Below are 27883 nucleotides of genomic sequence, written 5' to 3'. Positions count from 1 at the left end.
GATTATGGTTTAACTTTTCTGAACTTTGAGATGCGAGCTTGTATAACTTTAAGACATGGGTTCGATTCCCACTTTGGTTATTTTTTTTATGACGTAATAAATACGTTAAAGAAAAAAGTAAGTTCCTAGGAAGGGAAATTTTTGGTGGGACATATCGTTCTAACCCCATAAGAGTTCGATTGCAATCTTGGCTTTTTTCTTTATTTATGAAAAAAGTGTATTTATGTTATAATTCGTATTGTATGTCTGTTTGTGTTCAACTAAACTTCAACTAACAACGTAACTTAATTTAAAATCGCCAGTAATATTTGGCCTTAGGTTCGGAACCGACGTCGGTTCTGGTTCTGTCCCACGTAGGGCTTGAACTCCGGCCGGCGGTAGCACTCTCCTAACTGGGGAGACCGAGCTCTACTCACTCCACTACCGCCGGCCCCGATGGGACAGCATCCTAGGTTTAACTTGAACTACGTCTGCTTTGATTTGCTACTAGACTGATTTAGATCTGTTGGGTTGGGACGTGAGTTCAATTCCACTTAAGGCTGATATATTATTTTTTTTTTTTTTTTTTTATTTTTATATGAGACGTGTTTTCAACTTAAGGCTGATACATTTTTTTTTTTTTTTTATTTATGAGACGTGGTTTCAACTTCAGGCTGATACATTTTTTTTTTTTATGATTATGGTTTAACTTTTCTGAACTTTGAGATGCGAGCTTGTATAACTTTAAGACATGGGTTCGATTCCCACTTTGGTTATTTTTTTTATGACGTAATAAATACGTTAAAGAAAAAAGTAAGTTCCTAGGAAGGGAAATTTTTGGTGGGACATATCGTTCTAACCCCATAAGAGTTCGATTGCAATCTTGGCTTTTTTCTTTATTTATGAAAAAAGTGTATTTATGTTATAATTCGTATTGTATGTCTGTTTGTGTTCAACTAAACTTCAACTAACAACGTAACTTAATTTAAAATCGCCAGTAATATTTGGCCTTAGGTTCGGAACCGACGTCGGTTCTGGTTCTGTCCCACGTAGGGCTTGAACTCCGGCCGGCGGTAGCACTCTCCTAACTGGGGAGACCGAGCTCTACTCACTCCACTACCGCCGGCCCCGATGGGACAGCATCCTAGGTTTAACTTGAACTACGTCTGCTTTGATTTGCTACTAGACTGATTTAGATCTGTTGGGTTGGGACGTGAGTTCAATTCCACTTAAGGCTGATATATTATTTTTTTTTTTTTTTTTTTTATTTTTATATGAGACGTGTTTTCAACTTAAGGCTGATACATTTTTTTTTTTTTTTTATTTATGAGACGTGGTTTCAACTTCAGGCTGATACATTTTTTTTTTTTATGATTATGGTTTAACTTTTCTGAACTTTGAGATGCGAGCTTGTATAACTTTAAGACATGGGTTCGATTCCCACTTTGGTTATTTTTTTTATGACGTAATAAATACGTTAAAGAAAAAAGTAAGTTCCTAGGAAGGGAAATTTTTGGTGGGACATATCGTTCTAACCCCATAAGAGTTCGATTGCAATCTTGGCTTTTTTCTTTATTTATGAAAAAAGTGTATTTATGTTATAATTCGTATTGTATGTCTGTTTGTGTTCAACTAAACTTCAACTAACAACGTAACTTAATTTAAAATCGCCAGTAATATTTGTCCTTAGGTTCGGAACCGACGTCGGTTCTGGTTCTGTCCCACGTAGGGCTTGAACTCCGGCCGGCGGTAGCACTCTCCTAACTGGGGAGACCGAGCTTTACTCACTCCACTACCGCCGGCCCCGATGGGACAGCATCCTAGGTTTAACTTGAACTACGTCTGCTTTGATTTGCTACTAGACTGATTTAGATCTGTTGGGTTGGGACGTGAGTTCGATTCCACTTAAGGCTGATACATTTTTTTTTTTTTTTTTATATGAGACGTGTTTTCAACTTCAGGCTGATACATTTTTTTTTTTTTTTATTGATGAGACGTGGTTTCAACTTCAGGCTGATACATTTTTTTTTTTTATGATTATGGTTTAACTTTTCTGAACTTTGAGATGCGAGCTTGTATAACTTTAAGACATGGGTTCGATTCCCACTTTGGTTATTTTTTTTATGACGTAATAAATACGTTAAAGAAAAAAGTAAGTTCCTAGGAAGGGAAATTTTTGATGGGACATATCGTTCTAACCCCATAAGAGTTCGATTGCAATCTTGGCTTTTTTCTTTATTTATGAAAAAAGTGTATTTATGTTATAATTCGTATTGTATGTCTGTTTGTGTTCAACTAAACTTCAACTAACAACGTAACTTAATTTAAAATCGCCAGTAATATTTGGCCTTAGGTTCGGAACCGACGTCGGTTCTGGTTCTGTCCCACGTAGGGCTTGAACTCCGGCCGGCGGTAGCACTCTCCTAACTGGGGAGACCGAGCTCTACTCACTCCACTACCGCCGGCCCCGATGGGACAGCATCCTAGGTTTAACTTGAACTACGTCTGCTTTGATTTGCTACTAGACTGATTTAGATCTGTTGGGTTGGGACGTGAGTTCAATTCCACTTAAGGCTGATACTTTTTTTTTTTTTTTTTTTTATATGAGACGTGTTTTCAACTTCAGGCTGATACATTTTTTTTTTTTTTATTTATGAGATGTGGTTTCAGCTTCAGGCTGATACATTTTTTTTTTTTTATGATTATGGTTTAACTTTTCTGAACTTTGAGATGCGAGTTTGTATAACTTTAAGACATGGGTTCGATTCCCACCTTGGTTATTTTTTTTATGACGTAATAAATACGTTAAAGAAAAAAGTAAGTTCCTAGGAAGGGAAATTTTTGGTGGGACATATCGTTCTAACCCCATAAGAGTTCGATTGCAATCTTGGCTTTTTTCTTTATTTATGAAAAAAGTGTATTTATGTTATAATTCGTATTGTATGTCTGTTTGTGTTCAACTAAACTTCAACTAACAACGGCCCCGATGGGACAGCATCCTAGGATTAACTTGAACTACGTCTGCTTTGATTTGATACTAGACTGATTTAGATCTGTTGGGTTGGGACGTGAGTTCGATTCCACTTAAGGCTGATACATTTTTTTTTTTTTTTTATTTATGAGACGTGGTTTCAACTTCAGGCTGATACATTTTTTTTTTTTTTATTACTTTAACTTGGTTTAACTTGAACTACGTCTGCTTTGATTTGCTACTAGACTGATTTAGATCTGTTGGGTTGGGACGTGAGTTCAATTCCACTTAAGGCTGATACATTTTTTTTTTTTTTTATTTTTTTTTTTATTTTTATATGAGACGTGTTTTCAACTTCAGGCTGATACATTTTTTTTTTTTTTTATTTATGAGACGTGGTTTCAACTTCAGGCTGATACATTTTTTTTTTTTTATGATTATGGTTTAACTTTTCTGAACTTTGAGATGCGAGTTTGTATAACTTTAAGACATGGGTTCGATTCCCACTTTGGTTATTTTTTTTATGACGTAATAAATACGTTAAAGAAAAAGTAAGTTCCTAGGAAGGGACATTTTTGGTGGGACATATCGTTCTAACCCCATAAGAGTTCGATTGCAATCTTGGCTTTTTTCTTTATTTATGAAAAAAGTGTATTTATGTTATAATTCGTATTGTATGTCTGTTTGTGTTCAACTAAACTTCAACTAACAACGTAACACTTAATTTAAAATCGCCAGTAATATTTGGCCTTAGGTTCGGAACCGACGTCGGTTCTGGTTCTGTCCCACGTAGGGCTTGAACTCCGGCCGGCGGTAGCACTCTCCTAACTGGGGAGACCGAGCTCTACTCACTCCACTACCGCCGGCCCCGATGGGACAGCATCCTAGGTTTAACTTGAACTACGTCTGCTTTGATTTGCTACTAGACTGATTTAGATCTGTTGGGTTGGGACGTGAGTTCGATTCCACTTAAGGCTGATACATTTTTTTTTTTTTTTTTTATGAGACGATTTTTCAACTTCAGGCTGATACATTTTTTTTTTTTTTTATTTATGAGAAGTGGTTTCAACTTCAGGCTGATACATTTTTTTTTTTTATGATTATGGTTTAACTTTTCTGAACTTTGAGATGCGAGCTTGTATAACTTTAAGACATGGGTTCGATTCCCACTTTGGTTATTTTTTTTATGACGTAATAAATACGTTAAAGAAAAAAGTAAGTTCCTAGGAAGGGAAATTTTTGGTGGGACATATCGTTCTAACCCCATAAGAGTTCGATTGCAATCTTGGCTTTTTTCTTTATTTATGAAAAAAGTGTATTTATGTTATAATTCGTATTGTATGTCTGTTTGTGTTCAACTAAACTTCAACTAACAACGTAACTTAATTTAAAATCGCCAGTAATATTTGGCCTTAGGTTCGGAACCGACGTCGGTTCTGGTTCTGTCCCACGTAGGGCTTGAACTCCGGCCGGCGGTAGCACTCTCCTAACTGGGGAGACCGAGCTCTACTCACTCCACTACCGCCGGCCCCGATGGGACAGCATCCTAGGATTAACTTGAACTACGTCTGCTTTGATTTGATACTAGACTGATTTAGATCTGTTGGGTTGGGACGTGAGTTCGATTCCACTTAAGGCTGATACTTTTTTTTTTTTTTTTTTTTTTATATGAGACGTGTTTTCAACTTCAGGCTGATACATTTTTTTTTTTTTTTATTTATGAGATGTGGTTTCAGCTTCAGGCTGATACATTTTTTTTTTTTTTATGATTATGGTTTAACTTTTCTGAACTTTGAGATGCGAGTTTGTATAACTTTAAGACATGGGTTCGATTCCCACTTTGGTTATTTTTTTTATGACGTAATAAATACGTTAAAGAAAAAGTAAATTCCTAGGAAGGGACATTTTTGGTGGGACATATCGTTCTAACCCCATAAGAGTTCGATTGCAATCTTGGCTTTTTTCTTTATTTATGAAAAAAGTGTATTTATGTTATAATTCGTATTGTATGTCTGTTTGTGTTCAACTAAACTTCAACTAACAACGGCCCCGATGGGACAGCATCCTAGGATTAACTTGAACTACGTCTGCTTTGATTTGATACTAGACTGATTTAGATCTGTTGGGTTGGGACGTGAGTTCGATTCCACTTAAGGCTGTTACTTTTTTTTTTTTTTTTTTTTTTTTTTATATGAGACGTGTTTTCAACTTCAGGCTGATACATTTTTTTTTTTTTTTTTATTTATGAGACGTGGTTTCAACTTCAGGCTGATACATTTTTTTTTTTTATGATTATGGTTTAACTTTTCTGAACTTTGAGATGCGAGTTTGTATAACTTTAAGACATGGGTTCGATTCCCACTTTGGTTATTTTTTTTATGACGTAATAAATACGTTAAAGAAAAAGTAAGTTCTTAGGAAGGGAAATTTTTGGTGGGACATATCGTTCTAACCCCATAAGAGTTCGATTGCAATCTTGGCTTTTTTCTTTATTTATGAAAAAAGTGTATTTATGTTATAATTCGTATTGTATGTCTGTTTGTGTTCAACTAAACTTCAACTAACAACGTAACTTAATTTAAAATCGCCAGTAATATTTGGCCTTAGGTTCGGAATCGACGTCGGTTCTGGTTCTGTCCCACGTAGGGCTTGAACTCCGGCCGGCGGTAGCACTCTCCTAACTGGGGAGACCGAGCTCTACTCACTCCACTACCGCCGGCCCCGATAGGACAGCATCCTAGGATTAACTTGAACTACGTCTGCTTTGATTTGATACTAGACTGATTTAGATCTGTTGGGTTGGGACGTGAGTTCGATTCCACTTAAGGCTGTTACTTTTTTTTTTTTTTTTTTTTTTTTTATATGAGACGTGTTTTCAACTTCAGGCTGATACATTTTTTTTTTTTTGTTTTTTATGAGACGAGGTTTCCACTTCAGGCTGATACATTTTTTTTTGTATGATTATGGTTTAACTTTTCTGAACTTTGAGATGCGAGTTTGTATAACTTTAAGAGATGGGTTCGATTCCCACTTTGGTTATTTTTTTATGACGTAATAAATACGTTAAAGAAAAAAGTAAGTTCCTAGGAAGGGAAATTTTTGGTGGGACATATCGTTCTAACCCCATAAGAGTTCGATTGAAATCTTGGCTTTTTTCTTTATTTATGAAAAAAGTGTATTTATGTTATAATTCGTATTGTATGTCTGTTTGTGTTCAACTAAACTTCAACTAACAACGTAACTTAATTTAAAATCGCCAGTAATATTTGGCCTTAGGTTCGGAACCGACGTCGGTTCTGGTTCTGTCCCACGTAGGGCTTGAACTCCGGCCGGCGGTAGCACTCTCCTAACTGGGGAGACCGAGCTCTACTCACTCCACTATCGCCGGCCCCGATGGGACAGCATCCTAGGATTAACTTGAACTACGTCTGCTTTGATTTGATACTAGACTGATTTAGATCTGTTGGGTTGGGACGTGAGTTCGATTCCACTTAAGGCTGATTTTTTTTTTTTTTTTTTTTTTATTTATGAGATGTGGATTCAACTTCAGGCTGATACATTTTTTTTTTTTATGATTATGGTTTAACTTTTCCGAACTTTGAGATGCGAGTTTGTATAACTTTAAGAGATGGGTTCGATTCCCACTTTGGTTATTTTTTTTATGACGTAATAAATACGTTAAAGAAAAAAGTAAGTTCCTAGGAAGGGAAATTTTTGGTGGGACATATCGTTCTAACCCCATAAGAGTTCGATTGAAATCTTGGCTTTTTTCTTTATTTATGAAAAAAGTGTATTTATGTTATAATTCGTATTGTATGTCTGTTTGTGTTCAACTAAACTTCAACTAACAACGTAACTTAATTTAAAATCGCCAGTAATATTTGGCCTTAGGTTCGGAACCGACGTCGGTTCTGGTTCTGTCCCACATAGGGCTTGAACTCCGGCCGGCGGTAGCACTCTCCTAACTGGGGAGACCGAGCTCTACTCACTCCACTACCGCCGGCCCCGATGGGACAGCATCCTAGGATTAACTTGAACTACGTCTGCTTTGATTTGATACTAGACTGATTTAGATCTGTTGGGTTGGGAGTGTGCGCATGGCAGATTTACGCGGTCTGTGGGAGTTTGAATTGCACTGCAAAAATTTTTTAGCAAGCCGATAGAAATTTACAACACTAATAAATCAACTCCGCTATTAATCCTGATCAGGAATATACATTATATACTTTATATGGTCGGAAACGATTCCTTCTACCTACATACTTTTCAACGAATCTAGTACACCCTTTCACTCTGCGAGTATCGTTTATTAAGCCGTACAACTAAGTTGTTCAGCTAAATGAATTCTACATTCTACTTGGGGTTTTGTTTTCCTTTGATATGGAGTTGGCTCATGCCAACTGATATTTATATTAATGCCAATTTAAAAAGAGTAGCCGAAAGAAAAAAAAATGTTTTTAAATATTCGCTTAAATTTGTACTTAAATACGTTATATACTTAAAAAATTTGTTATCAGTATTTATACAGTGGCTCACAGCTCACAGTGGCTTAGCTTAACCGTCTATCTGAAACTTCAACGGTCTGTAAAAGTTGAACTAAAAATTTTATCAAAAAAATTTAAACGCAACAAATTTCTGTTATGTTTCAAAATATTATTTACTAACTTATTTTATTTTTAATAATTTAGAGGATTGGGCTAAAATCACACCAGAAGTCACCCAAAAATTAGTGGATTCGATGCCGAAAAGGTTTAAAATGGTTGTTAACAACAAGGGAGGTTACACAAAATTTTTAAAAAAATTTAATAGTTTTAAGCATAAGAAAAAATACAAATTTTATAACTGGTTGAAATAAGCTGTTGCATTGTTTTGAGGTACATTTTCATTATTAATTCTTAAAAAAATACTACAAAAATTATTTAAAATAAAATAAGTTAGTAAAAAATATCTTGAAACATACAAGAAATTTGTTGCGCTTAAATTTATTTGATATTATTTTTAGTTCAGCTTTTACAGAACGTTAAAGTTTCAGATCGACAGTGGTTGAAATAAGCTGTGAGCCACTGTATATATTTGATTTTAAGCCTCAATATATGCTATCTAAAATATAAGGAACCGTTTAATTAATATACTAGTTAGTACCATTTTGATCATGGCTGTATATTTTTGAAGAGTGCGAGTATGTATGAAAAGCAATGCATTAAAGAAACGAAACTTTCACAATTTTTATGAAACCGCGATTTTCACAATTGAACGAATCAAATTTAAATACAACCGCAAAGGGGGGATGGGAAATGGGCGGGAGTGGGCGTGTGTAGGAGAAAAAGGCGGATGGGTGGAAAAGAGTAGAGAAAGGGGAAGTTACGCAGTTTTTGGTAACTGGCAAAAAACCAAATGTGTGGCAATTAAGTAGTCGAGTTAAAGCATTGAGACTAAGCTAAAGAATTAATTGAAGCAGCCGAGCAGAAAGCGTAAATTAATAGCAACATGTACATATGCACACTTGCAAACACACACTTACCAACACACCAACACACTCGCAGGCGGGCAAAACAAGTTGGCCGAATGGAAGAGCAGAAAAGCTGGCAAACGCACAAAGGTGGAAAGCACGGCGAGTTATATAAAACCTTTTTTTCCTTAGATTGGAGTTTGTTTTGGCCAACAAGCACGTTTATGTGGCAGAAAAATAGTGAAATATAGCGTGTTTTCCTTTAGAACGAAAATCTTTTTACGCACACTAACACAAACGCACGCAAACGCAACAGCTGAATGGGCGCGCAAAAGAGAGGGGACGAGCTCCACCCCAATTCCAGCGCCGCGGGAAAGAGAGGGAGAGATGCAACAGGCGGACGTTGAACGGGACAACCGACAACTTTTACCGTTTTCTTTCGCGCATCCTGATTCCGGAACCTCCGTTATTTAGATCGTTGATCAAAAGGCCAAACTTTACCGCGCACAAACACTCTTGTAAGAACACTCCAACGAAAGGTGACGAATGGCCAACGAAAATTGAACGAAATGAAATAAAAAAAAACAACACAACTTCTTCAGTAAACGTCACCAGTGTGACCGCAGAATTATCGATAAAGAATACCCTCCGGCACCAAGAAATATACGTTATATACTATATTCTTCAATTTAAACGGTCACTCTAGAAAAATTAGTTAATATCGATTTATTAGGCCAGCTATTTAAGAAAAAAAATAAATCACGAATGTTGAAGCAATAAAAGTATACTTATCTATAATACGATCATTTCAGCAAACAGCCTTAGTATTATACTTTCGACTTATATCGAATACCCAAGAAATTGGGATGGCAACTCCCGATATGATTAGAAATCAGAACAATTGGTTTTGGCTATTAAAGGGTGGCAATGCTGTTTCAAAGAGCGCGGAGTGTGTACATGCTAAAAGTGTCTTCGCTAAGCAATGTACCTTACCCATACTAAAAATTGCCTATGTTTATATTGTTCCTTGGAGATTTTAATCAAACATGATAGCATTACACAATATTTAACTCATGACTTTGTTGTTCCTTTGTTCTTTATAATTTTTAATATTTTTTGCAACTCTGCTTTTTGCACAAGTTGCATGTTCCTTTTGTTGCATGCAAATGGCCAAGGCAGGGCAAGCAAAATTTTCATTAAAAATAAATAAAATAACTCCCAAGAAGTTGGTCCATTTGCGCGAAAAAGAAGATCGATCAGTCGTCAACCATGAAAACGCCAAGCAGGAGGAGACTTCCGGTGGAAGCCACATAACTTACGTGAAATCTGTAGTCAGTACAGTGAGCACCCGTAGTCATAGTACGGATTCCGATGAGCATTTCGCATCTACGTCGGCAAGTGCCTGGAGTAGTTCAGTACCCATTTCCTTCTCCCAGCGAAAAATGCCCAATAAATTGGCGAAATCTATCGGCAAAAAGAAGGTTCGCAGCTCGGCGATCTCCATAAGTTCGGTAGCCCCAAAAAAGTCTAGAAGCACCATCAAGAAAAAGTTATCTAATATAGAAGAGCCGTTTCATTTATATAAGCTCAAGAAACTGGAAGCCATCGATGAAGCTCAGCTAGAAATATTCCATTCCAATCTGCACATAAATAGCTCCACCGAAAGCGTGGAGAAAACGACTGATCAGAGTGAAGGCGATAAAATTGAACCTGAAGGTGGAAATACGACTGAACACGAAGACCAGATGAGTGTATCCTCCGATTCGAACATAAGGATGCGCTTCGAATTTCTCCAAGCCCTCAAGGACATACCTGATTGGGACGAACTTGCTGCTAGCAGGACCATGTATCAGAATCAGGGCATCGATAAGGAGAATGTGGAAAAGCAGCGGGAGCAGGGCGTGGAACTAGAAGAGCTACGGATTCCATTGGCCCGCAGTTCGTTGGCCTCTTCAGTGGATAGCCTCGTTCCCAACGAGTCCACTTGTGAAGCACTTCCTTCGAGAAACAATGCCCATGTGCACAGGTCGACCCCATCTCCCTCCGGACTGGAATCTGATGACGAAAGCGATTGGGGATCGCAGGGCATGCCATACAATCCGAGTCACGTGCCCACTTTCAAGGACATGTCTTCGGGGTCCTGGACCTCCACATCTAGTCCCAAGCTTATACGTTCGACTTTTCCCGTCGATCAGTTGGTCCAGAGATATCTGGATGGGCTTATTGAAAAAGTAGTCGACGTATTAGTTAATACGGACTATTTGCGGGAGAAAAATCTAGACAAAAGTAAGCTACTGGATCGCCTTTTCCAGGAAGTCGACGATCACCACGGGCAGAGATACTACAACGATTTACTGACCAAACGCCTAACCGAACACCACCTACGCCGATTTAAGTACTCCCTTGTAACGCCGAGCACTAGTTCCTCCATCGATGAAGCCCATCGCAGGCGGTACTTAGGTGCCCTAAACGAACTGGATCATTGGCTCCACAGGGAACGGCAGGCTGAGGAGATTCACCTGGCTGAAAAGGAACGACTGCTGGCGGAATTGGAGCGGATGCAACTGGAGGGCAACGAGAAGGTCGAGAGGATGGAGGACATCTTTAGAAATACTATTTTTCGGGACACCCAACCTTCTGAACGCCTTCGATTTGTGAGTCTACAAAATCTGATTCGATAATTTCGAAAATAAAATTGTTCGCTAATGTTACAGTTCATGTTTATAGGATTAATTCATATTACTTATATTAAAAGAAAAATGGCGTGAAAACGTAATGCTCAAAGACTTAAAGTTTTTCGTGTTATTATAAATGTGTAAATAATTATATTTAGCAGAGGGGAATAAAAAACATTTTGTATTATTTAACAGGTGTAGCATATCTACCCTTCCATATATCAAAGAATGGGTATGTCTTAACGTTTGTACATAGTCACATTGTGCCAGACTAAATAAAGACATACAAATACCCAAAATGACCAACAACAATAATATAAGCATTCCAGCGCCCAAGAAATATGATCGAACGCTTATACATAAGCCGATCGCGGAGCCTGGGAATGCTGAGCATGCACTTTGCAGCTCAAGTGGTCAAGCCATACATAAACATATGCATGCCTTCTGCATACATATGTATATGTATAAATGCAATTCAGAAATATATAGAGATAAGCAATATATGTGCGGGTTAGCTGAACCCAAAATCAGCTCAGAAGATTATCAAAATAAAGAACCATGAAGTGATCGGATCGCTCTCTCTCTTTTTTTTGACAAAGATATATCATATCTTTACATGGCGACCGTGACTTAAAGAACCAAACTGTGAGTGAAATTTTGATTTCTGGCAGTGTATGCAGCGCACCACCTGGAAGGGGAAGACCTCCGCCACAGCCGTCTACATCATAAACGGCAAATTAATAATTTGTACAATCCGGAAGAGAACCCGGACCGAAGTGATTTAATGTGTAAAAAAAAAATACCGTGTAAATGAATGGCGGATGAGCCAGAATTCGAAAAAGCGGAGCCAAAAAGGCAGAAAGATCCGCCAACATTAAAAGAAGCTTTAGAAAACCCAACAGACGGACCACGCCCACTCACAATAGCTGAGTATCGGGCTCGACAGCAAAAGAAAATAATTAAAAAACATAAAAGAAGTGGCCGTCGGGTCAAGCTTCTCCAACAACGGCGGCTGGTCAAAGAAATGACCCAGCTCGCCAAAGATGAAGAGAACCGGCAACGCTACAAAGAGCGTTTGGAACAAATTGAAGAAAAACTTCGCACTGGTGCGAAGTAACGCAAACGGGCTGCAAATTTTGCCAATGCCCCAATTTGCCAAAACAAGGCAGCCGAAAAACGCTACAAAGAGCGCATCCAAGAAGACAAGTTTCCAAGTTTCGCAAGGTGCGAAATAACGCAAACGGGCTGCAAAATTTTGCCAATGCCCCAATTTGCCTTAGTTTTTAACTTCTAAATTCAAGCCGATGCGGGAAACCGCTGCTTGAAAAATACTAATCTCTGTTAGGCTTTTACTAACAAATGTGGTTGGATTTTTAATTTTTTTTTTTTAAATTTGTAATTAAATCTGTAAGCCAACCACATTAACTCACACACTAACTTTTTCACACTCAAAAAAAAAGGTTTTGGTACAATGACAAGCGTAAAATAAAAAAAAAAAAAGAGAAAATTTTAATTTTATTTTCATTGATTTCGTAGAAGAAATAGAATATCTAATTTTTTTTTTTTTTCTCTTTTAATGAAGGGTTCCATTGAATATATAATTTAAAATGGGATGGTTTAGCTCTAGCAAGGAGGCAAGTGACAACACTGCCAATGTAGTAAATGAGGTAAAAATAATCGATCATAGGGAAGATATTGAATCCTTGCGACTTTTACTACTAATTATAACAGTAGTTCTAGTTCTACAATTTTTGCTTACACTTTATGTTAAGCATAATAAAATTATAAAAAAAAGATATGTCAGCAGGGCCAACCATCTAGATCTGGTTTAAAAAAAAAAAAGAAATGATCAAGAAGCTACAATCTAAGAATGGAATGGAGCGAAATAGCGAAACGCATTGACGACTTTCGCTATAGATTTGACAAATCTTACAAATGCATTAATAGAGATGCAGTAATTAAACCAGAGACCCTAAAAAGCCACACAGAAATTGTAGTAGGCGAATATAATAATATAGTTACTTTAGTAAATAACTATAAAAATAGATTCACACCTGAGCACTGCAACAAATGTCTAAGGGTAATAAAATCCCTTAATACAAGATTAAATAATATCAAAAACAGGAGACATATTGCAATTAACGTGCCAGAAAGCCTAGATCAATTGGTGGAATTCGATCCTGACCAGTTCAAAGGGCTAGATGAATCTATTCAAACAGGCGACGCTGAATCCGATAGTGACATTGAAACACTAGAGGAAAGCGATCAAATCGAATTTAAGCCTGAACCAATAACAATTTCCGAAATGGCTCAGACAGTAACAGAATTCATCAGGCTAGCCACATCTCTGATACCAGAGTTTGATGGTAGGCATGAAAATCTGCAAAGCTTCTTAGACGCTCTAGGTCTATTAGACAGCTTAAAGGGCGCTCATGAGACAACAGCCGTAAGCCTTATAAAAACAAAACTTAAAGGCCATGCTAGGAATCTCATCAGTAATGAGCAAACAATTAATGAAATTATTGCCCAACTGTCGACTGCAGTAAAAGGAGAATCGGTAGAAGTCATATCTGCCAAGCTCCTCAATCTGCAACAGAAAAACAAAACGGCCAACCAGTACACCCAAGAGGTAGAAAAACTGACGAAGGCCCTTGAAGGCGCCTATATCAGTGAAGGTATCAGCCAATCCATGGCAAATAAATACAGCACTACAGCAGCTGTAAAGGCCATGACACAAAATTGCTCCATCGATAAAGTTAAACTTATCATGCAAGCAGGCACATTCACAAACATGAATGAAGCCATCTCCAAATTTGTCAACTCTTGCACCGAGATAACAGGTCAAAGTAACACTGTTCTCCATTATCGACGAGGTGCAAATAACAATAATAGAGGAGGCCGAGGTTATAATCGTGACAGAAATAACTACCACAACAATTACAACCGAGGTAGCAGTTACAACAATAATAACTATAATTACCGTGGAGGAAGACGAGGTCAAAACCAAGGAAGAGGCCGAGTTAACTCCAATCAGAGCAATAACAACAACAATGTGAGGATGTTGCAAAATACGTCGGAAAACTCACAGAACCCTTTAGGAAACAATCAATAAATGCAAAAGTTCATACCATCAATTATAGTCTTAATACATTCGTAACCTTCTATAATCATTCAACTGAAAATAAACTAACATTCCTCATAGATACGGGTGCAGAAATCTCACTTTTAAAAGTAAATTCTGATAACTTCAAAATTCACGATGAAAAAATAATAAACATCGAAGGCATAGGCCAAGGCGTAATAAAATCTCATGGAACAACCTCAATAGAACTTCGATCAACAAAATATATTATTCCACATGAATTTCATTTGGTAGACTCAAATTTTTCAATACCATGTGATGGAATAATAGGAATTGACTTTATAAAAAAATTCAATTGCCAACTAGATTTCAAACCAAGTGAAGACTGGCTTATAATTAGACCCCAAAATCTAAAATATCCAATATACGTTCCGATAACATATAGCGCAGGCAACAATACAGTCCTTCTGCCAGCCAGATCACAAGTTATTCGAAAAATAGACATTAATACCGTAAATGATTACATTTTCGTTCCTAATCAGGAAATACATAATGGAATTTATATTGCAAATACAATAGCAGCATCCAAACATGTATACATTCGACTTCTAAACACAACTAATTTCGACCAATTGGTCAAAGTAAACGAAATCCAATATGAAAACCTAAAAGATTACGACATTCATAACATCGATCCAGAATATAGAAGCGAACAAGTACTTTCCAAACTAAAGAAAAATTTTCCAGAGCAATTTAAAAGCCAATTAACTGAATTATGCACAAAGTATAGTGATGTGTTCGGACTGGAAACCGAACCAATATCAACAAATAATTTTTATAAACAAACATTAAGACTTAAAGATGATGAACCCATTTATATAAAAAACTACAGAAGTCCGCATAGCCATATTGATGAAATTCAAAAACAATTAGGAAAATTAATAAACGACAAAATCGTAGAACCGTCTGTATCCGAGTACAACAGCCCACTCTTGTTAGTTCCGAAAAAATCATTACCGAATTCAGAACAAAAGAAATGGCGATTAGTAATTGACTATCGTCAAATCAATAAAAAACTTCTTTCTGATAAATTTCCACTCCCAAGAATTGATGACATTTTAGATCAACTTGGTCGAGCTAAATACTTTTCATGCCTTGACTTGATGTCAGGTTTTCATCAAATAGAACTTGAAGAAAACTCAAGAAACATAACATCATTTTCAACAAGCAATGGCTCATATCGCTTCACGCGATTACCATTTGGACTTAAAATAGCACCAAATTCATTCCAGAGAATGATGACCATATCATTCTCCGGTTTGGAACCTTCTCAGGCATTCCTTTATATGGATGACTTAATGGTGATAGGATGTTCCGAAAAACACATGATTAAAAACCTAACTGATGTTTTTAATGTATGCAGGAAATATAACCTAAAGTTGCATCCAGAAAAATGTTCATTTTTCATGCATGAAGTGACCTTCCTAGGCCACAAATGCACTGATAAAGGAGTTTTGCCAGATGACAAGAAATTTGACGTCATCAAAAATTATCCTGCCCCTCATGATGCGGAGAGCGCAAGACGATTTGTAGCATTCTGCAACTATTATCGTCGATTTATAAAAAACTTCGCCGACTATTCACGGCACATAACTAGATTATGTAAAAAGAATGTCCCTTTTGAATGGTCAAACGAATGCCAAAACGCATTCGAATACCTTAAAGAAAAGCTTATGCACCCCACGTTATTACAATATCCTGATTTTCGCAAAGAATTTTGCATTATAACAGATGCTAGTAAACTAGCTTGCGGAGCGGTTCTAACTCAGAACCGTGAAGGGATTCAACTCCCAATAGCTTATGCATCTCGTTCATTTACAAAAGGGGAAAGCAACAAGAGTACAACGGAACAAGAACTCACGGCAATTCATTGGGCAATTACCCACTTTAGACCATACATTTATGGCAAACATTTCACTATTAAAACGGACCATAGACCATTAACGTATCTATTCTCTATGACTAATCCCAGTTCCAAATTAACTCGCATGCGGCTAGAGCTTGAAGAATACGACTTCACTGTAGAATACCTAAAGGGGAAAGATAATTTCGTAGCAGACGCACTTTCGCGTATAAATATAAAAGAATTAAAAGACATGCAACATAAAGTCCTGAAAGTCACTACCAGGCAACAAAGTAGACAGGATAAAAACTGTACAGTATCAAATAAGGAACTATTGCCTAGGCAAAGTATCCAAAATGTATCCAAGCCCAACGTACATGAAGTCATAACAAATGATGAAGTACGAAAAGTAGTGACCTTGCGAATAACTGAATCTATTTGTTTACTAAAACGAGGAAATAAAGTTATTGCAAGAATTGAAGTTGACGATTTATATACCAATGGAATTCTAGATTTAGATCAGTTCTTCCAAAGGCTTGAAACGCAAGCCGGTATACTAAAGATCAGCCAACTCAAATTGGCACCGAGTGAAAAAATCTTTGAATCCATTTCAATAGATGCTTTCAAGCAGATGGGCAACAAGAAATTAAAATCATTGAGAGTAGCGCTACTCCAGCCGGTGACCATTATACAAAATGAAAAAGAGATACAATCAATACTGTCTACATTCCATGACGATCCAATTCAAGGAGGTCATACAGGCATTACAAGAACGCTAGCAAAAATTAAAAGACACTACTATTGGAAAAATATGACTCGTCATATAAAAGAGTACATACGTAGATGTCATAAATGCCAAATGTCGAAGACAACGACACACACAAAGACCCCAATGACTAAAACAGAAACCCCAGCAAATGCTTTCGATATAGTGATAGTGGACACCGTTGGTCCACTACCGAAATCAGAATATAACAATGAATACATCGTCACACTAATATGTGATTTAACGAAATATCTGGTAGCCATACCTGTTGCGAACAAGAGCGCAAATACAGTCGCAAAAGCTATATTCGAAAATTTTATACTAAAGTACGGTCCAATGAAGACGTTCATTTCGGACATGGGTACCGAGTATAAAAACAAAGTAATTTTAGACATGTGTAAATATATGAAGATTGAAAATCTCACATCCACAGCATATCGTCACCAGACTTTAGGGACAATAGAACGAAGTCATAGAACATTCAATGAATACATTCGTTCGTACATTTCTGCTGATAAAACTGATTGGGACGTTTGGATACAATATTTCACATATTGTTTCAACACAACACCATCAGTCATGCATGAGTACTGTCCATATGAACTAGTCTTTGGTAGATTACCAAGACAGTTCGCAGATTTTAATAAAATAAATAGAGTAGAACCACTTTATAATGTAGAAGATTACTCTAAGGAAATAAAATTTAGATTAGAAATAGCATACAACAGAGCTAGACTTATGTTAGAAAAAGCTAAGTCTTATAGGAAACAAAACTACGATAAGAAATCGTTAGATTTTGAATTAAAAGTAGGAGATAAAGTAAGTCTAAGAAACGAAGCGGGTCATAAGTTAGATCCAGCATATTTAGGTCCTTATACGGTAGAAACCATAGAAGATAGGGATAATATTATAATTAAAGATAACAAGAATAAGAAACAAAAAGTACATAAGGATAGGTTAAAAATATATAATCGATGAAACGTTTCATTAAAGAAAAGGTCTGATCAACCCCAAAAAAAAAAATACATAAAAATACAAAAAAAAATATATATTCTTCTAAGAAATTTAAACTTAAAACATAACGTAATTCAATTTAAAACTTTACTTGTCATTACACACAAATGCCTTTACCCTCGAGATAGAGCATTACTAATAATTAAGTATATAATAAGAAACAAATAAACTTCATTTCAATATATAATTAAAAAAAAAAAAACACAATAAATTCACACTAAAACTAAATGACTACATGTATTACGTCATTTCTTTAAAAAGGGAGGTGTAGCATATCTACCCTTCCATATATCAAAGAATGGGTATGTCTTAACGTTTGTACATAGTCACATTGTGCCAGACTAAATAAAGACATACAAATACCCAAAATGACCAACAACAATAATATAAGCATTCCAGCGCCCAAGAAATATGATCGAACGCTTATACATAAGCCGATCGCGGAGCCTGGGAATGCTGAGCATGCACTTTGCAGCTCAAGTGGTCAAGCCATACATAAACATATGCATGCCTTCTGCATACATATGTATATGTATAAATGCAATTCAGAAATATATAGAGATAAGCAATATATGTGCGGGTTAGCTGAACCCAAAATCAGCTCAGAAGATTATCAAAATAAAGAACCATGAAGTGATCGGATCGCTCTCTCTCTTTTTTTTGACAAAGATATATCATATCTTTACACAGGTAACTGAAACCGCTCTACAACAAATGAGAAACAAACGCGATGCGATGTCTGCTATACGGATGATCTTGATCATAAGGCAGCATAACAATTCCTACATCAAACAGGTCGGAACTACGAATTAAAATACTTTCGTTGGCTAAAAAGGTTTATCCCTAGAAACTCGATGAAATTGAGGCCAATTCTGAAGAAGTCAAATTGGAAACCTATCTATCCGCCGAAAACGACGTTCAGCAGATGGTAACCACTGTAAAAAGTAAGTAGAGGAGTATAATTCTGATAAAATAATAAATAAAAAGTATATACCTATCCAAAATTTGGTTTGCAGATAAAAGCGCTGAGCTGCATCGAATGTATACCCTGGTGAAAACCAAAGTTCATACCATTTCGCATCTGAGGTGTCGACGGAAACTGCTGAATCGCAAGTTCAAGGAGGCCAAAGATGAATTACGAAAAAAGCAAGAGCAGCACATAGCATTGCGCGATGAATTATATAGTTGCAATCTGACGCATAACAAACTTCTTGACCAGATCAAAGAAGTTCGCCATAAGGGTGGCATTATGTGCTATCCCAAGTTGTTGGCCGATTTCGATCGAACCGAGGAGTTTATTGCCATTAAGCAGGGACGTGTTGAGGAATTAAGGAGACAGCACGACAATTTGCTGGAGAAAATCGCCAAGATCGAATTAAAGATTCTAGAATCTAAAATGGGTGCATGCATCATTGCTGACTCTGATTAAGTTATAAGAAGCAAGGTGTCTTGGCCGAAAAATAAATCAAACAAATCTTCAACATGTATTCTGTTTATGAGGTTTTTAATTTGTTACGTGAAACAAGAAGGGAAAAATCCCAGATAAATCAAATTAGATGTGTCAAAATTGTACAAAAAATTACAAGTTTTAAACCTTTTGGGGGTATTTCCAATTTTTATTGAAAACTTTATCAATTAAAAATGGCTTTCTTCCTCATTCGCTTGGCATTGGTGGCCGGCGCGGTCTATGGAACCCAGGAGCTGGGAGTTTGGGAAAGCTCCGACCACACACAGGTGCTCTTTGAAGGTGCCAAAAGGGAGGTGAGTCCCTACGCCGAGGATCTGATGAACCGATTCTGCTGCTGGCGGTGCGACAAGTGCAACGAGGCTGCGGAGGTGAAGCCCTGGCAGGAATCCATGGTGGATGCCTGGAACGAGACGATCAAGAAGACATTCAACGCCCTGGGCGTCCGGGTTCCCTTCTATTACAAGCGATTCTCGGAGGACTTTCAGCAGGGTATCGACGACTTGGTGAACGATAAGGAGGAAGTAGATATCAATGCAAAAGATGGCCCCAAAAACAAATTAAAATAACACACTCGCAATTTTGAATTAAAATGCATTTCTCAGTTTTGTTGGCAAAAGTACGACATCAATTTTAATAGTAACATCAGCATTTTGAAATATTACAAAAAATAATGTTTTATTTAAATATTGTATTTTCAAAAGTTTCGATTATTTTATTGATGCATGCGTGGCTTTTTCACGGCCGAGTGAACTCCGCCCGGATATCTAGCAGTGAAGCATAAGGAGGAATCTGACACATAGCCCGCTGTGGAGTTATTGGCGTACACCCTAGGAGTGGAATGATTTCTCATTGCATTTTGATGATCAGCTCGAGAACTTGGGGCAACAAACGTAGGCTTGGAAAAGTTGTCGGGAGGATTCATGTTAGAGCCAGCGGGACGAGCAATGGGATTCGAAGTGTTACGACCCGGATTTGAAGATCCAGTAGCCAGCATCGAGTTGCTGCCAGAGTTTAGACCAGGAACTGAAGCACTAGCGGTTACCGGATTCGGGGGCAGCCCAGTCCTGGGATTCGCTGGCAGGGTCTCAGCACCCTTGTCCTTCAGTTCGGCCATTATACCCACCTGACACTGCCGCCAGGTGGGCAGCATCAGACCTCGGCTCACAGTCGGCGTGGGCAGGGATGGCTGGCTGGGAACAAGGGACTTCACCGGCTGGTGGATCGGTCTCCTGCTCAGCTCCTCTGTCCGCTCCAGGTTTGCCATCTCCAAGTCCTCCACACTCACGTTGGAGCGGTTGGCCAACTTAGCGAAACGTTGGGCCTCAACGAGTTTGTCCCTTGCCAAAGCTGTGCCAGACATTCACATACTTTTATAAGTGTCTACTGTGGGCATGCCAACTCACTGTAAGCCAGATCCAAGATGACACCACGAGCCTGCGGCTCCACCTCCAAACGCTGCTCCTTCAGCAGACTGTCCACAAACTCCAGATCGGAGCGTATATCCAAGTCGCGCTCGCTCAGCTGGTAGTTTGATTTCTTGTCCATTTCACAAATTCAATTGGTTGCTCTATTGTATCTAAAATTGTTCCAATTTAGCTGCTGCCAACTTGATGTGGAACAAATTTAGTTTAGGGTTTGCAGGCTAAGGAGCAGCAACTCTATAAATTATTATGGGATTTATCGCGATAAGTGCGATAATCACATGAAAAAGTTTTAAAAATATACCAACCTAAAAAATATTAGTTATCCATTTACAGTAAATGGGTTAGAGTTCAAAACTTACATTTTGTGAAATAATGTTTTCCACATATTTACTTGTAAAATGCTCCATCTTCTAGAAAGGACACGGCAAGGAGCCCTCAAGTTCCTACTGCGCACTATTTATTTTTTAATTTTGATATTTTTTTTTCTTTTGAACATAAGTTTTCTTTTTGAATTTTTTTCAACAAAGTTTTTATTTTCAGTCATATTTCAGCAAATAGGTTTGGTTTGTGTATAGCTTAATATAACATCGGTTTATTTAAATGACGTTTCTTTTTACAATAATTGCGAGCATAAGTATAGAGAAGTCGAGATAAGGACAATGTATCCATGGAGGGGATGGAGTGAGTTGCTGGCAGCACTGCGCATATATTTATAGGTGGAGTTATATGTGTCGTCCTGGTAATTGCTGTTGGAGTTCGATCTGTAGCTGGAGCTAGTCGTTCTGTAGTATGGGTGGAAATATAGAGAGCTGGAACTTTGCTTACTGGATGGCTTGTTCAGTGGTGTGTAGGCCGGCGGTCTCTCGCGAATGTTCGTGGGAGCTCCACCCACGGTATCATGAGCTGAGTACGCCGGCGGAGGTCCTTTGGGCAAGTTAGATCCACCTCCAGTGCGTTCCGAGTGGAACGTAGGCATCGAAAAGGATTGCAGGGAAGATAAGTAGGTGGGAGGAGATCCGCCAGATCTTGACCCACTGTAAATGGACCCATAGCTGGATCCATAACTGGATCTTAAACCGGATCCATAACTCGACCCTAAACCGGATCCATAGCTGGATCCATAGCTGGATCCATAGCTGGATCTAGAACTGGATCCAGAACTGGAGCGAGAGCTGCTACTACTTGTGCTTCCGCCACGTGGTGTTCCCATTGCTATATTGAGAGCCAGGAGGATGATCGCCATCAACAGGATGCCCTTCAGTCCCCGTGGGTAACGAGACATTCTGAAATTAACATTTAACATTCAGTTAAATTCGTATTGAATTCCAAATAATTCGGACAATCGTTCTTCTTAAATTAAGTACCAGAACAAGAGGATGTAGCACTCTTAGATCTATTGGATACATTTCAACATTTGATTCAACATTTTGATATATCTGTAAGTATATTAAGGATCATATTACCTAAAAGCTTTAACTTGGATTCTGGAACACAAAAGATTTCGTTGCCTGAATGTTTTTTATACGTTTTATTGCGAGTTTTGGTGTCGGGAATATTGCTTTTACTCAGAGGAAATATCTCAAACAACTAAGCTTCCGAAAATATTGCGGTCGCTATTTATGTTTTCATCTGGACCGTCTAATCGAGCAGAGTTTGACTACGGGGTCAAAATTATGCTGATTAGCTTACGCTGAAAAATAAAATCTATTGTTATTTAGTTGAGGTTGACCAATTGACTTCTTGTATTTAATTTTGCAAAACAATACTTATCAATATATGATTCAGTAAAATGTTCAGTTAAAGGAGAAAGGAATTAAGTTAAATGATATAACCTGCGTAAATAAATGTTGTAATATATACGAATTGCTGCTGGTATCATTGATAATCGACTTTATGATTAAAAAAGAACGTAACTATTATTATCTTTTTATTATCTTTATCTTTTTTATATTGCTTTATTAATATCTATATGATTTGTTTTCTATTACTTTTAAAGAATTTTAATGTTGTACCCATGCCAGCTAAATAAAATTCAGATTTTGATCATTATAGAGAAGTGAAAAGAATTACCACATTAATTTAGTTGAATCGCCATGAAAACTATAAATAACAAATCCTAATATTTTAAATACAGGTTAAAATTATACTTATTGTTCAGAAAAAATGTTTCAGTAAAATATAAAATGTATTCCATGGATTGTAGGATATTTTCTCTTTCTAAAAGTGGCAAAACCGCTTTCACCATCAAATGCTAATATATTTCTTATATATTTTATATTTTAGTAAAAATCCCCTTTTCCCCTTTTTGTTCCACTTTTTAAAGATCAACACTCATAAGCATATTATAATTGTTTGGTACATTTATTGGAACTAAGAGTATATATCAAAAATTCGATTTCTTTTTTTTACAAAATATATAACGAGAACCGTGCGATTGGTTTTAGTCGTATTCGAATTTCCATACGAGTCTGAGACCCACAGAATGGCAATAAATTAGATAAATTCGGTTGCCAATGCGACTGTGTCCTGGAGGTGTCCATCGCCTTAGTGGAGACAGTAGGCCACCATCAGGGTCACCACCGTGGAGATGAGACTAAAATGTCCATGGGTTCGGTCTGCGGTATTGTGCGCATCCTTGAGGCCAGATTCCGCCGACAGTCGAGCTTGTGTCAGACCCGGCATCTTCATAATATCCGGCTGACCACCGGGAATAATGGGCGCCAACGGCACAGATCCCTCAGGAATGGTCACAGGAGTGGTGGCCTGGATGGGAGCCAGTTGAACAGATCCAGGGGCGGAAACGGGAGCAGGTACAGCACCTTCCACTGCTGGTGCTGTTCCATTGGCGGGAGGAGTAGACTCCGGTGGCGGAGCTGGATAGCACGCGATCTGGTCCAACTCAATAGTCTTGGAAGGATCATTGGGATCCGGACCGGGCACTTTAACGGGCACACAGATAATGCCACCAGCAGGTGGTGCATTGGGATCAGCAGGGGCTCCAGGTGCAGGAGGAACAGGCGCATTTGGATCCGTCGGATTCGGTGCAACTGCGGGTCCAGGAACGACAGGAGCCACAGGAGTTCCAGGTGCAACAGGAGGTGCCGCTGGGTCAGCGGGAGCAGGTGGCGAAGGACCCAAAGGCGCCAATGGAACTGATCCTGCAACTGGCGAGGTTGGAGGAACGGGTAGAGCTTGAGTGCCAGTAGCAGGTGGAGCGGCATAAACAGGTGGCACTGGCAGCGCTGGGGAAGCGGCTGCTTGGTTTCCTCCAGCATTTATCACCGTAGTACCCGACCCCACATCTGTGGTGGTCACCGATCCAGGAGGTCCGTTGTTGATAATGATGATTTTGTCGTCACTACCGTGGCCTCCTCCACCTCCACCTCCACCACCGCCGGAATAGGAATTGGAACTCTCCACCACACGGGTGTGGGTGGGTGTGAGTGCGTGACCCAGGATGGCGCCACCCAGTGCTCCAGCAATAAGACCAGTGCCTGTTAAATGAAGAAATTCCAGATAGTTAGGACCCTGCATACAGAGGATTACTCAATTTTCTTGACGCACCCAATCCCAAGCCTGACGAGGACTTCTGCGGCGCCTGTGGATAGTAAACAGCTCCTGCAGGCAACGCTCCTCCAGCGGGCAGGAAGGTGGCTCCTGCGGGCAGACCTCCTCCGACTGGCCCTTGTGGGTAGTAGGTGGCTCCATGGGGCACTTGGCCGACTGGATGGTAAGAAGCTCCTGCGGGATATCCACCCGAAGGATGGTAACTGGCACCGGCTGGAACCTGACCCGTGGGATAGTAGGTGGCTCCGTGGGGCACTTGACCAGCTGGGTGGTACGAAGCTCCCGCCGGCAAGTGACCCGCAGGATGGTAGGATGCTCCGGCTGGAACTTGCCCCGCTGGGTGGTACGTGGCTCCGGCTGGAAGTTGACCCGCCGGATGGTAGGTGGCACCTGCTGGCAACTGTTGGCGGGGATAGCTCCACTGCACATTGTGGGCATTGGTGGCTGTTATCGGCTGATATCCACCAGTGAAGTTATTCCGGCCTCTGTACGCTGTGTTGTGTGTTCCGCCATAGTAGTGGGAACCACTTGAACTGGAACTGGCACCGGGACTGGCTGCTCCTACAGGACGAGATGGGCTCTGGAGATTCGTGTTGCCGTGCGTTTGGGTGGCGGCTGAATAGCTGGGTGGAGCTGGCTTGTACGCCGGGTTGTAGGCTGGTGGTCGCTCATGTATGTTGGTGTGAGCTCCGCCCACTGGATTCGATGGGGAGTACGCCGGCGGAGGGCCTTGGGGCTTCCAGCCAATTGGTGAGGCGGGTGCCGAAGGAGCTGCACTGTGCGTCTGGGAGCTGCTCACCCTGCTCACCGGCTGCGAGTGGGATCCACCTCCGTAGCTCAGCCTGACATTATCATGGTGTGGAGCAGGAGCAGCGTGGTGCGATGGAGCTGAGTGCGATGGCGCAGAATAGCTGTGCGAAGAGGTCCTTCTGGTAGAGCTGGAACTGCTACTGCGACTTCTGCTGCCACTGAATTTCCACTTTGCCTGCACATCCTCGGTGGTCAGGGCCAATACTAGGAGCACCACCACCAGCAGGCTGCCACTGAGCCGCGTCGGGTTAGTGGCCATTCTGAAATGCATCAAACACTCAATTATCAGCTTGGTTTAATTATTTAATTTATTTTAGGATTTCTGGTGCTTGGGCTGTTGAGTGAAACAACATGCCTGCCATGATATAATAGGGTCTCCCACTTCGCAACCAATATAATGTAGTATCCACTAAAAAACATATCTCAACCTATTTCAGCTAGGAATTCAATTCAAAAGGTGTTATTATGTTGGTATCATGATACTTGAGTTACGATTTACATATTTTTGCCCATATCTTTTTAATATATTATGTTAGTTTCACGAGGCTTTTTAGGGTATTTAATCGTCGACTTCTGCAGACGACCCTATTCGCTTCCTACTGCACCCCAATGTCAGTCATCATCAGGCAGTATGGTTTTATCAATATGTTTGTGTAAAAAACAATTGATTCAATTCACGCTAATAATAGACACAAATTATGGTTAGCCGAATGATACTTGGTTTCCTGTTAGCTTTTCTAGGTAGTTACAATAAAACTACTCTGCAGTTCTAGCACTTTGCTGTACACTTAAAATATTAAACAATCAGCGAGTGTCATGCCCTGGTTGCCACATTTCCAGGAGGTGGGTACAGTTCGCGCCCACTTTATTAGACCAAATTAGATGCGCGTTATGCGTGTCTTGGGCGGTCCTCTAATGATAATTAACTTGCTGATTTTGGCGGCGTGCCGCGTGTCTACACTCCATTGAGTTTCGCCATCGGGTTTCAAACACACCCAGGCTTTGTTCCAGAACTATTACCACAAGAATTTAAAGGTCAGGTCAGGCCTAAGAGGTTAACGGAAGCTTCCTCTATCGCTAATCATTTTGATTAAGGACTTTACAATCAAGAATCAGACACATATGAACAATATATTTGCTGCATATACTTTTTCACTTGAATTCCGCATTTATAAACAATAGATTTCCGTGCATCATTTGAGTGCTGTAACTTGCGAGTGCTGCTAAACACATGATAAACTGGTTTGATGACTCATCGAACCACTGAACTGCAACGCATGCGCAGCTATGACGTCAGAGGGGAAATTTTGCGGTTCAACACGAAATCGCTTATCATGTTTGTTTACCAACTGTCCTCCACGATTTCTAAGAATTTCACTATGATGCCCTATGATGCCTTGAAATACAAAGCTTATCGCTAGTGGCAAATAGCAAACACTAAAAGATTAGCGAACCAGTTGCAGATGACAGAATAATTTCAACCGAAAACTTCAATAAATTTGAGAAAATCTAAAAAATATCACAATTAATGTACATACACGTATGTATGTTCATTACTTATATTACTCATTACTAGATTAGGTCAGGAAATTGTATGCTAATCGCAGATTCTGATGTCAGATGTCAAAGCACTTCGAGATTATCATGTATTCCAAACGCTGCCAAACGCCTTAATTCAAATGAGTTGTTCAGTAATAAATAAGTGATTCACTATTTACGGAGCCTTCGAAAGAGCTTTTTTAAAGCAGACTTTCAAATATATGGAAGACTCATATATTCGAAGACATTCGAAAAAGAAATAACGTGCAAGTTGATTGGGCGTCAAAATCCGGTTAGTTATGTGTGCTTCTGAGTGGGTGGTGCCTCTTGTAAAACATTTTGGCACGAATTGGTTTTATTTGCTATTTGGGCAGCTGGTCTCAAAACTAGATGAGTTTATATAAAATTTTATTTGCCCAACTAATGGGGTGAGGCAACTGTTTATAGAAGAATGATCTAATAGGGATTCGACTGGGCCCTTATCACGAAATTATATGTAATAGTACTTATATATATTTCGTTTTTTTAGAAAACTAAATCATAACTTAGTTTTGTAATTTTTTTGTATAATTTCCAATCCCTCCCTAATGTTTTCCCTTGTCGAAGTAGTATACGTCTTGGCTTGGTCCAATTTAAACCCGCTTTTTGCGTGAATTTTCTTAATTGAAGACGTATTTATGTACATATGTATGTACATACATACATAATGTGCTGATTAATCAAAAACATCTGCTTGTTTCATATATGCGAAATAATAAAATCTTGTTTAAAGGAAGAAATCTTTCGCCTGAAGAAGCCAAGTACTTTGTATGGCTTCTGTTAATTTGAACGCAGTTCGTTCCCAAGCAAAATGTTTTCCTTTTGTTTCTCAGTGACCTTCAAGTCGGGCAATGTTTGCAAAAATAATAAATAAGCAAGAGCAATTAATGCTCGACCCAAGCGAATAGCAGTACCTACTGCCTGCACAATTTTGAGAATGCAATATTTGAATTCTGGACATTCACCACTCGCAACGCCCTCAGCTTTAAATGTAATATGTAATAAACCCCAATGTATTCGGATATTTACTCTGATTTCTGAGTATTCCGCTTGCTGCTTGCTGCTTGCTGCTTGCCGCGTGCGATATTCGCTTTGTCTCGTGCAAAGTTTCTCGAACAACTGAGCTGCGGCGCAAACCAGCCACTCGCGTTTTGCGTTTTTCTCGGGAGCGGTTTGCGGCGAGCGGAGCGGCGAGCG

The 27883-nt window shown here is 39.0% G+C and overlaps 6 protein-coding genes across 7 annotated transcripts in view; 2 read left to right on the top strand and 4 right to left on the bottom strand.

The window, feature by feature from the left end:
* Positions 1 to 9116, bottom strand: part of LOC6543226 (disks large homolog 5) — a 33829-nt gene extending 24713 nt beyond the window's left edge. The window contains exon 1 of the mRNA XM_026978224.1: positions 8472 to 9116. The gene's annotated coding sequence lies outside the window, so the exon portion shown is untranslated. The remainder of the gene's footprint in view (positions 1 to 8471) is intronic.
* Positions 9117 to 9469: 353 nt separating this feature from the next.
* Positions 9470 to 19326, top strand: LOC6555989. The gene is made up of 4 exons (XM_026979147.1): positions 9470 to 11053; positions 18530 to 18634; positions 18687 to 18783; positions 18856 to 19326. Exons 1-4 carry the CDS (start codon positions 9560 to 9562, stop codon positions 19266 to 19268), a joined length of 2109 nt encoding a protein of 702 aa, XP_026834948.1. The 5' UTR covers positions 9470 to 9559; the 3' UTR covers positions 19269 to 19326.
* Positions 19327 to 19375: 49 nt separating this feature from the next.
* LOC6555988 lies at positions 19376 to 19877 on the top strand. The gene has a single exon (XM_001982817.2). It carries the CDS (start codon positions 19481 to 19483, stop codon positions 19871 to 19873), a length of 393 nt encoding a protein of 130 aa, XP_001982853.1. The 5' UTR covers positions 19376 to 19480; the 3' UTR covers positions 19874 to 19877.
* Positions 19878 to 20019: 142 nt separating this feature from the next.
* Positions 20020 to 20857, bottom strand: LOC6555987. Its single transcript, XM_001982816.3, has 2 exons — positions 20711 to 20857; positions 20020 to 20654 (listed from the first exon to the last, which is right to left on the bottom strand). Exons 1-2 carry the CDS (start codon positions 20850 to 20852, stop codon positions 20020 to 20022), a joined length of 777 nt encoding a protein of 258 aa, XP_001982852.1. The 5' UTR covers positions 20853 to 20857.
* Positions 20858 to 21344: 487 nt separating this feature from the next.
* Positions 21345 to 22235, bottom strand: LOC6555986 (stress protein DDR48). Its single transcript, XM_001982815.2, has 2 exons — positions 22195 to 22235; positions 21345 to 22014 (listed from the first exon to the last, which is right to left on the bottom strand). The coding sequence occupies exon 2, from the start codon at positions 22011 to 22013 to the stop codon at positions 21345 to 21347; it is 669 nt and encodes a 222-aa protein (XP_001982851.1). The 5' UTR covers position 22014; positions 22195 to 22235.
* Positions 22236 to 23071: 836 nt separating this feature from the next.
* Positions 23072 to 27842, bottom strand: LOC6555985 (basic proline-rich protein). Of its 2 annotated transcripts, none has more exons than XM_015153132.2 (3): positions 27716 to 27842; positions 24296 to 25368; positions 23072 to 24225 (listed from the first exon to the last, which is right to left on the bottom strand). In XM_015153132.2, the coding sequence occupies exons 2-3, from the start codon at positions 25365 to 25367 to the stop codon at positions 23276 to 23278; spliced, it is 2022 nt and encodes a 673-aa protein (XP_015008618.1). In that variant the 5' UTR covers position 25368; positions 27716 to 27842; the 3' UTR covers positions 23072 to 23275. The 2 variants fall into 2 exon arrangements, with proteins under 2 accessions (XP_015008618.1, XP_026834375.1); XM_026978574.1 differs by lacking the exon at positions 27716 to 27842 and adding an exon at positions 26257 to 26384.
* Positions 27843 to 27883: the final 41 nt, after the last annotated feature.

This window comes from Drosophila erecta, unplaced genomic scaffold (genome assembly GCF_003286155.1).
Source record: "Drosophila erecta strain 14021-0224.00,06,07 unplaced genomic scaffold, DereRS2 tig00000055-arrow-pilon, whole genome shotgun sequence".
NCBI classification, from domain to species: domain Eukaryota; kingdom Metazoa; phylum Arthropoda; class Insecta; order Diptera; family Drosophilidae; genus Drosophila; species Drosophila erecta.
Note: the sequence above shows the minus strand (reverse complement) of the source record. Positions and strands in the feature narration are given on the sequence as shown.

Excerpts from the sequence above, each read along its gene's own strand:
- LOC6555989 (XM_026979147.1), top strand. The coding sequence starts at position 9,560 with ATGCAAATGGCCAAGGCAGGGCAAGCAAAATTTTCATTAAAAATAAAT. Across the intron at positions 18,635-18,686 it reads ACAATTCCTACATCAAACAG|AAACTCGATGAAATTGAGGC; the intron begins GTCGGAACTACG and ends GTTTATCCCTAG. Across the intron at positions 18,784-18,855 it reads GATGGTAACCACTGTAAAAA|ATAAAAGCGCTGAGCTGCAT; the intron begins GTAAGTAGAGGA and ends TTTGGTTTGCAG.
- LOC6555988 (XM_001982817.2), top strand. The coding sequence starts at position 19,481 with ATGGCTTTCTTCCTCATTCGCTTGGCATTGGTGGCCGGCGCGGTCTAT.
- LOC6555987 (XM_001982816.3), bottom strand. The coding sequence starts at position 20,852 with ATGGACAAGAAATCAAACTACCAGCTGAGCGAGCGCGACTTGGATATA. Across the intron at positions 20,655-20,710 it reads CATCTTGGATCTGGCTTACA|CTTTGGCAAGGGACAAACTC; the intron begins GTGAGTTGGCAT and ends TGTCTGGCACAG.
- LOC6555986 (XM_001982815.2), bottom strand. The coding sequence starts at position 22,013 with ATGTCTCGTTACCCACGGGGACTGAAGGGCATCCTGTTGATGGCGATC.
- LOC6555985 (XM_015153132.2), bottom strand. The coding sequence starts at position 25,367 with ATGGCCACTAACCCGACGCGGCTCAGTGGCAGCCTGCTGGTGGTGGTG. Across the intron at positions 24,226-24,295 it reads CTCGTCAGGCTTGGGATTGG|GCACTGGTCTTATTGCTGGA; the intron begins GTGCGTCAAGAA and ends TTCATTTAACAG.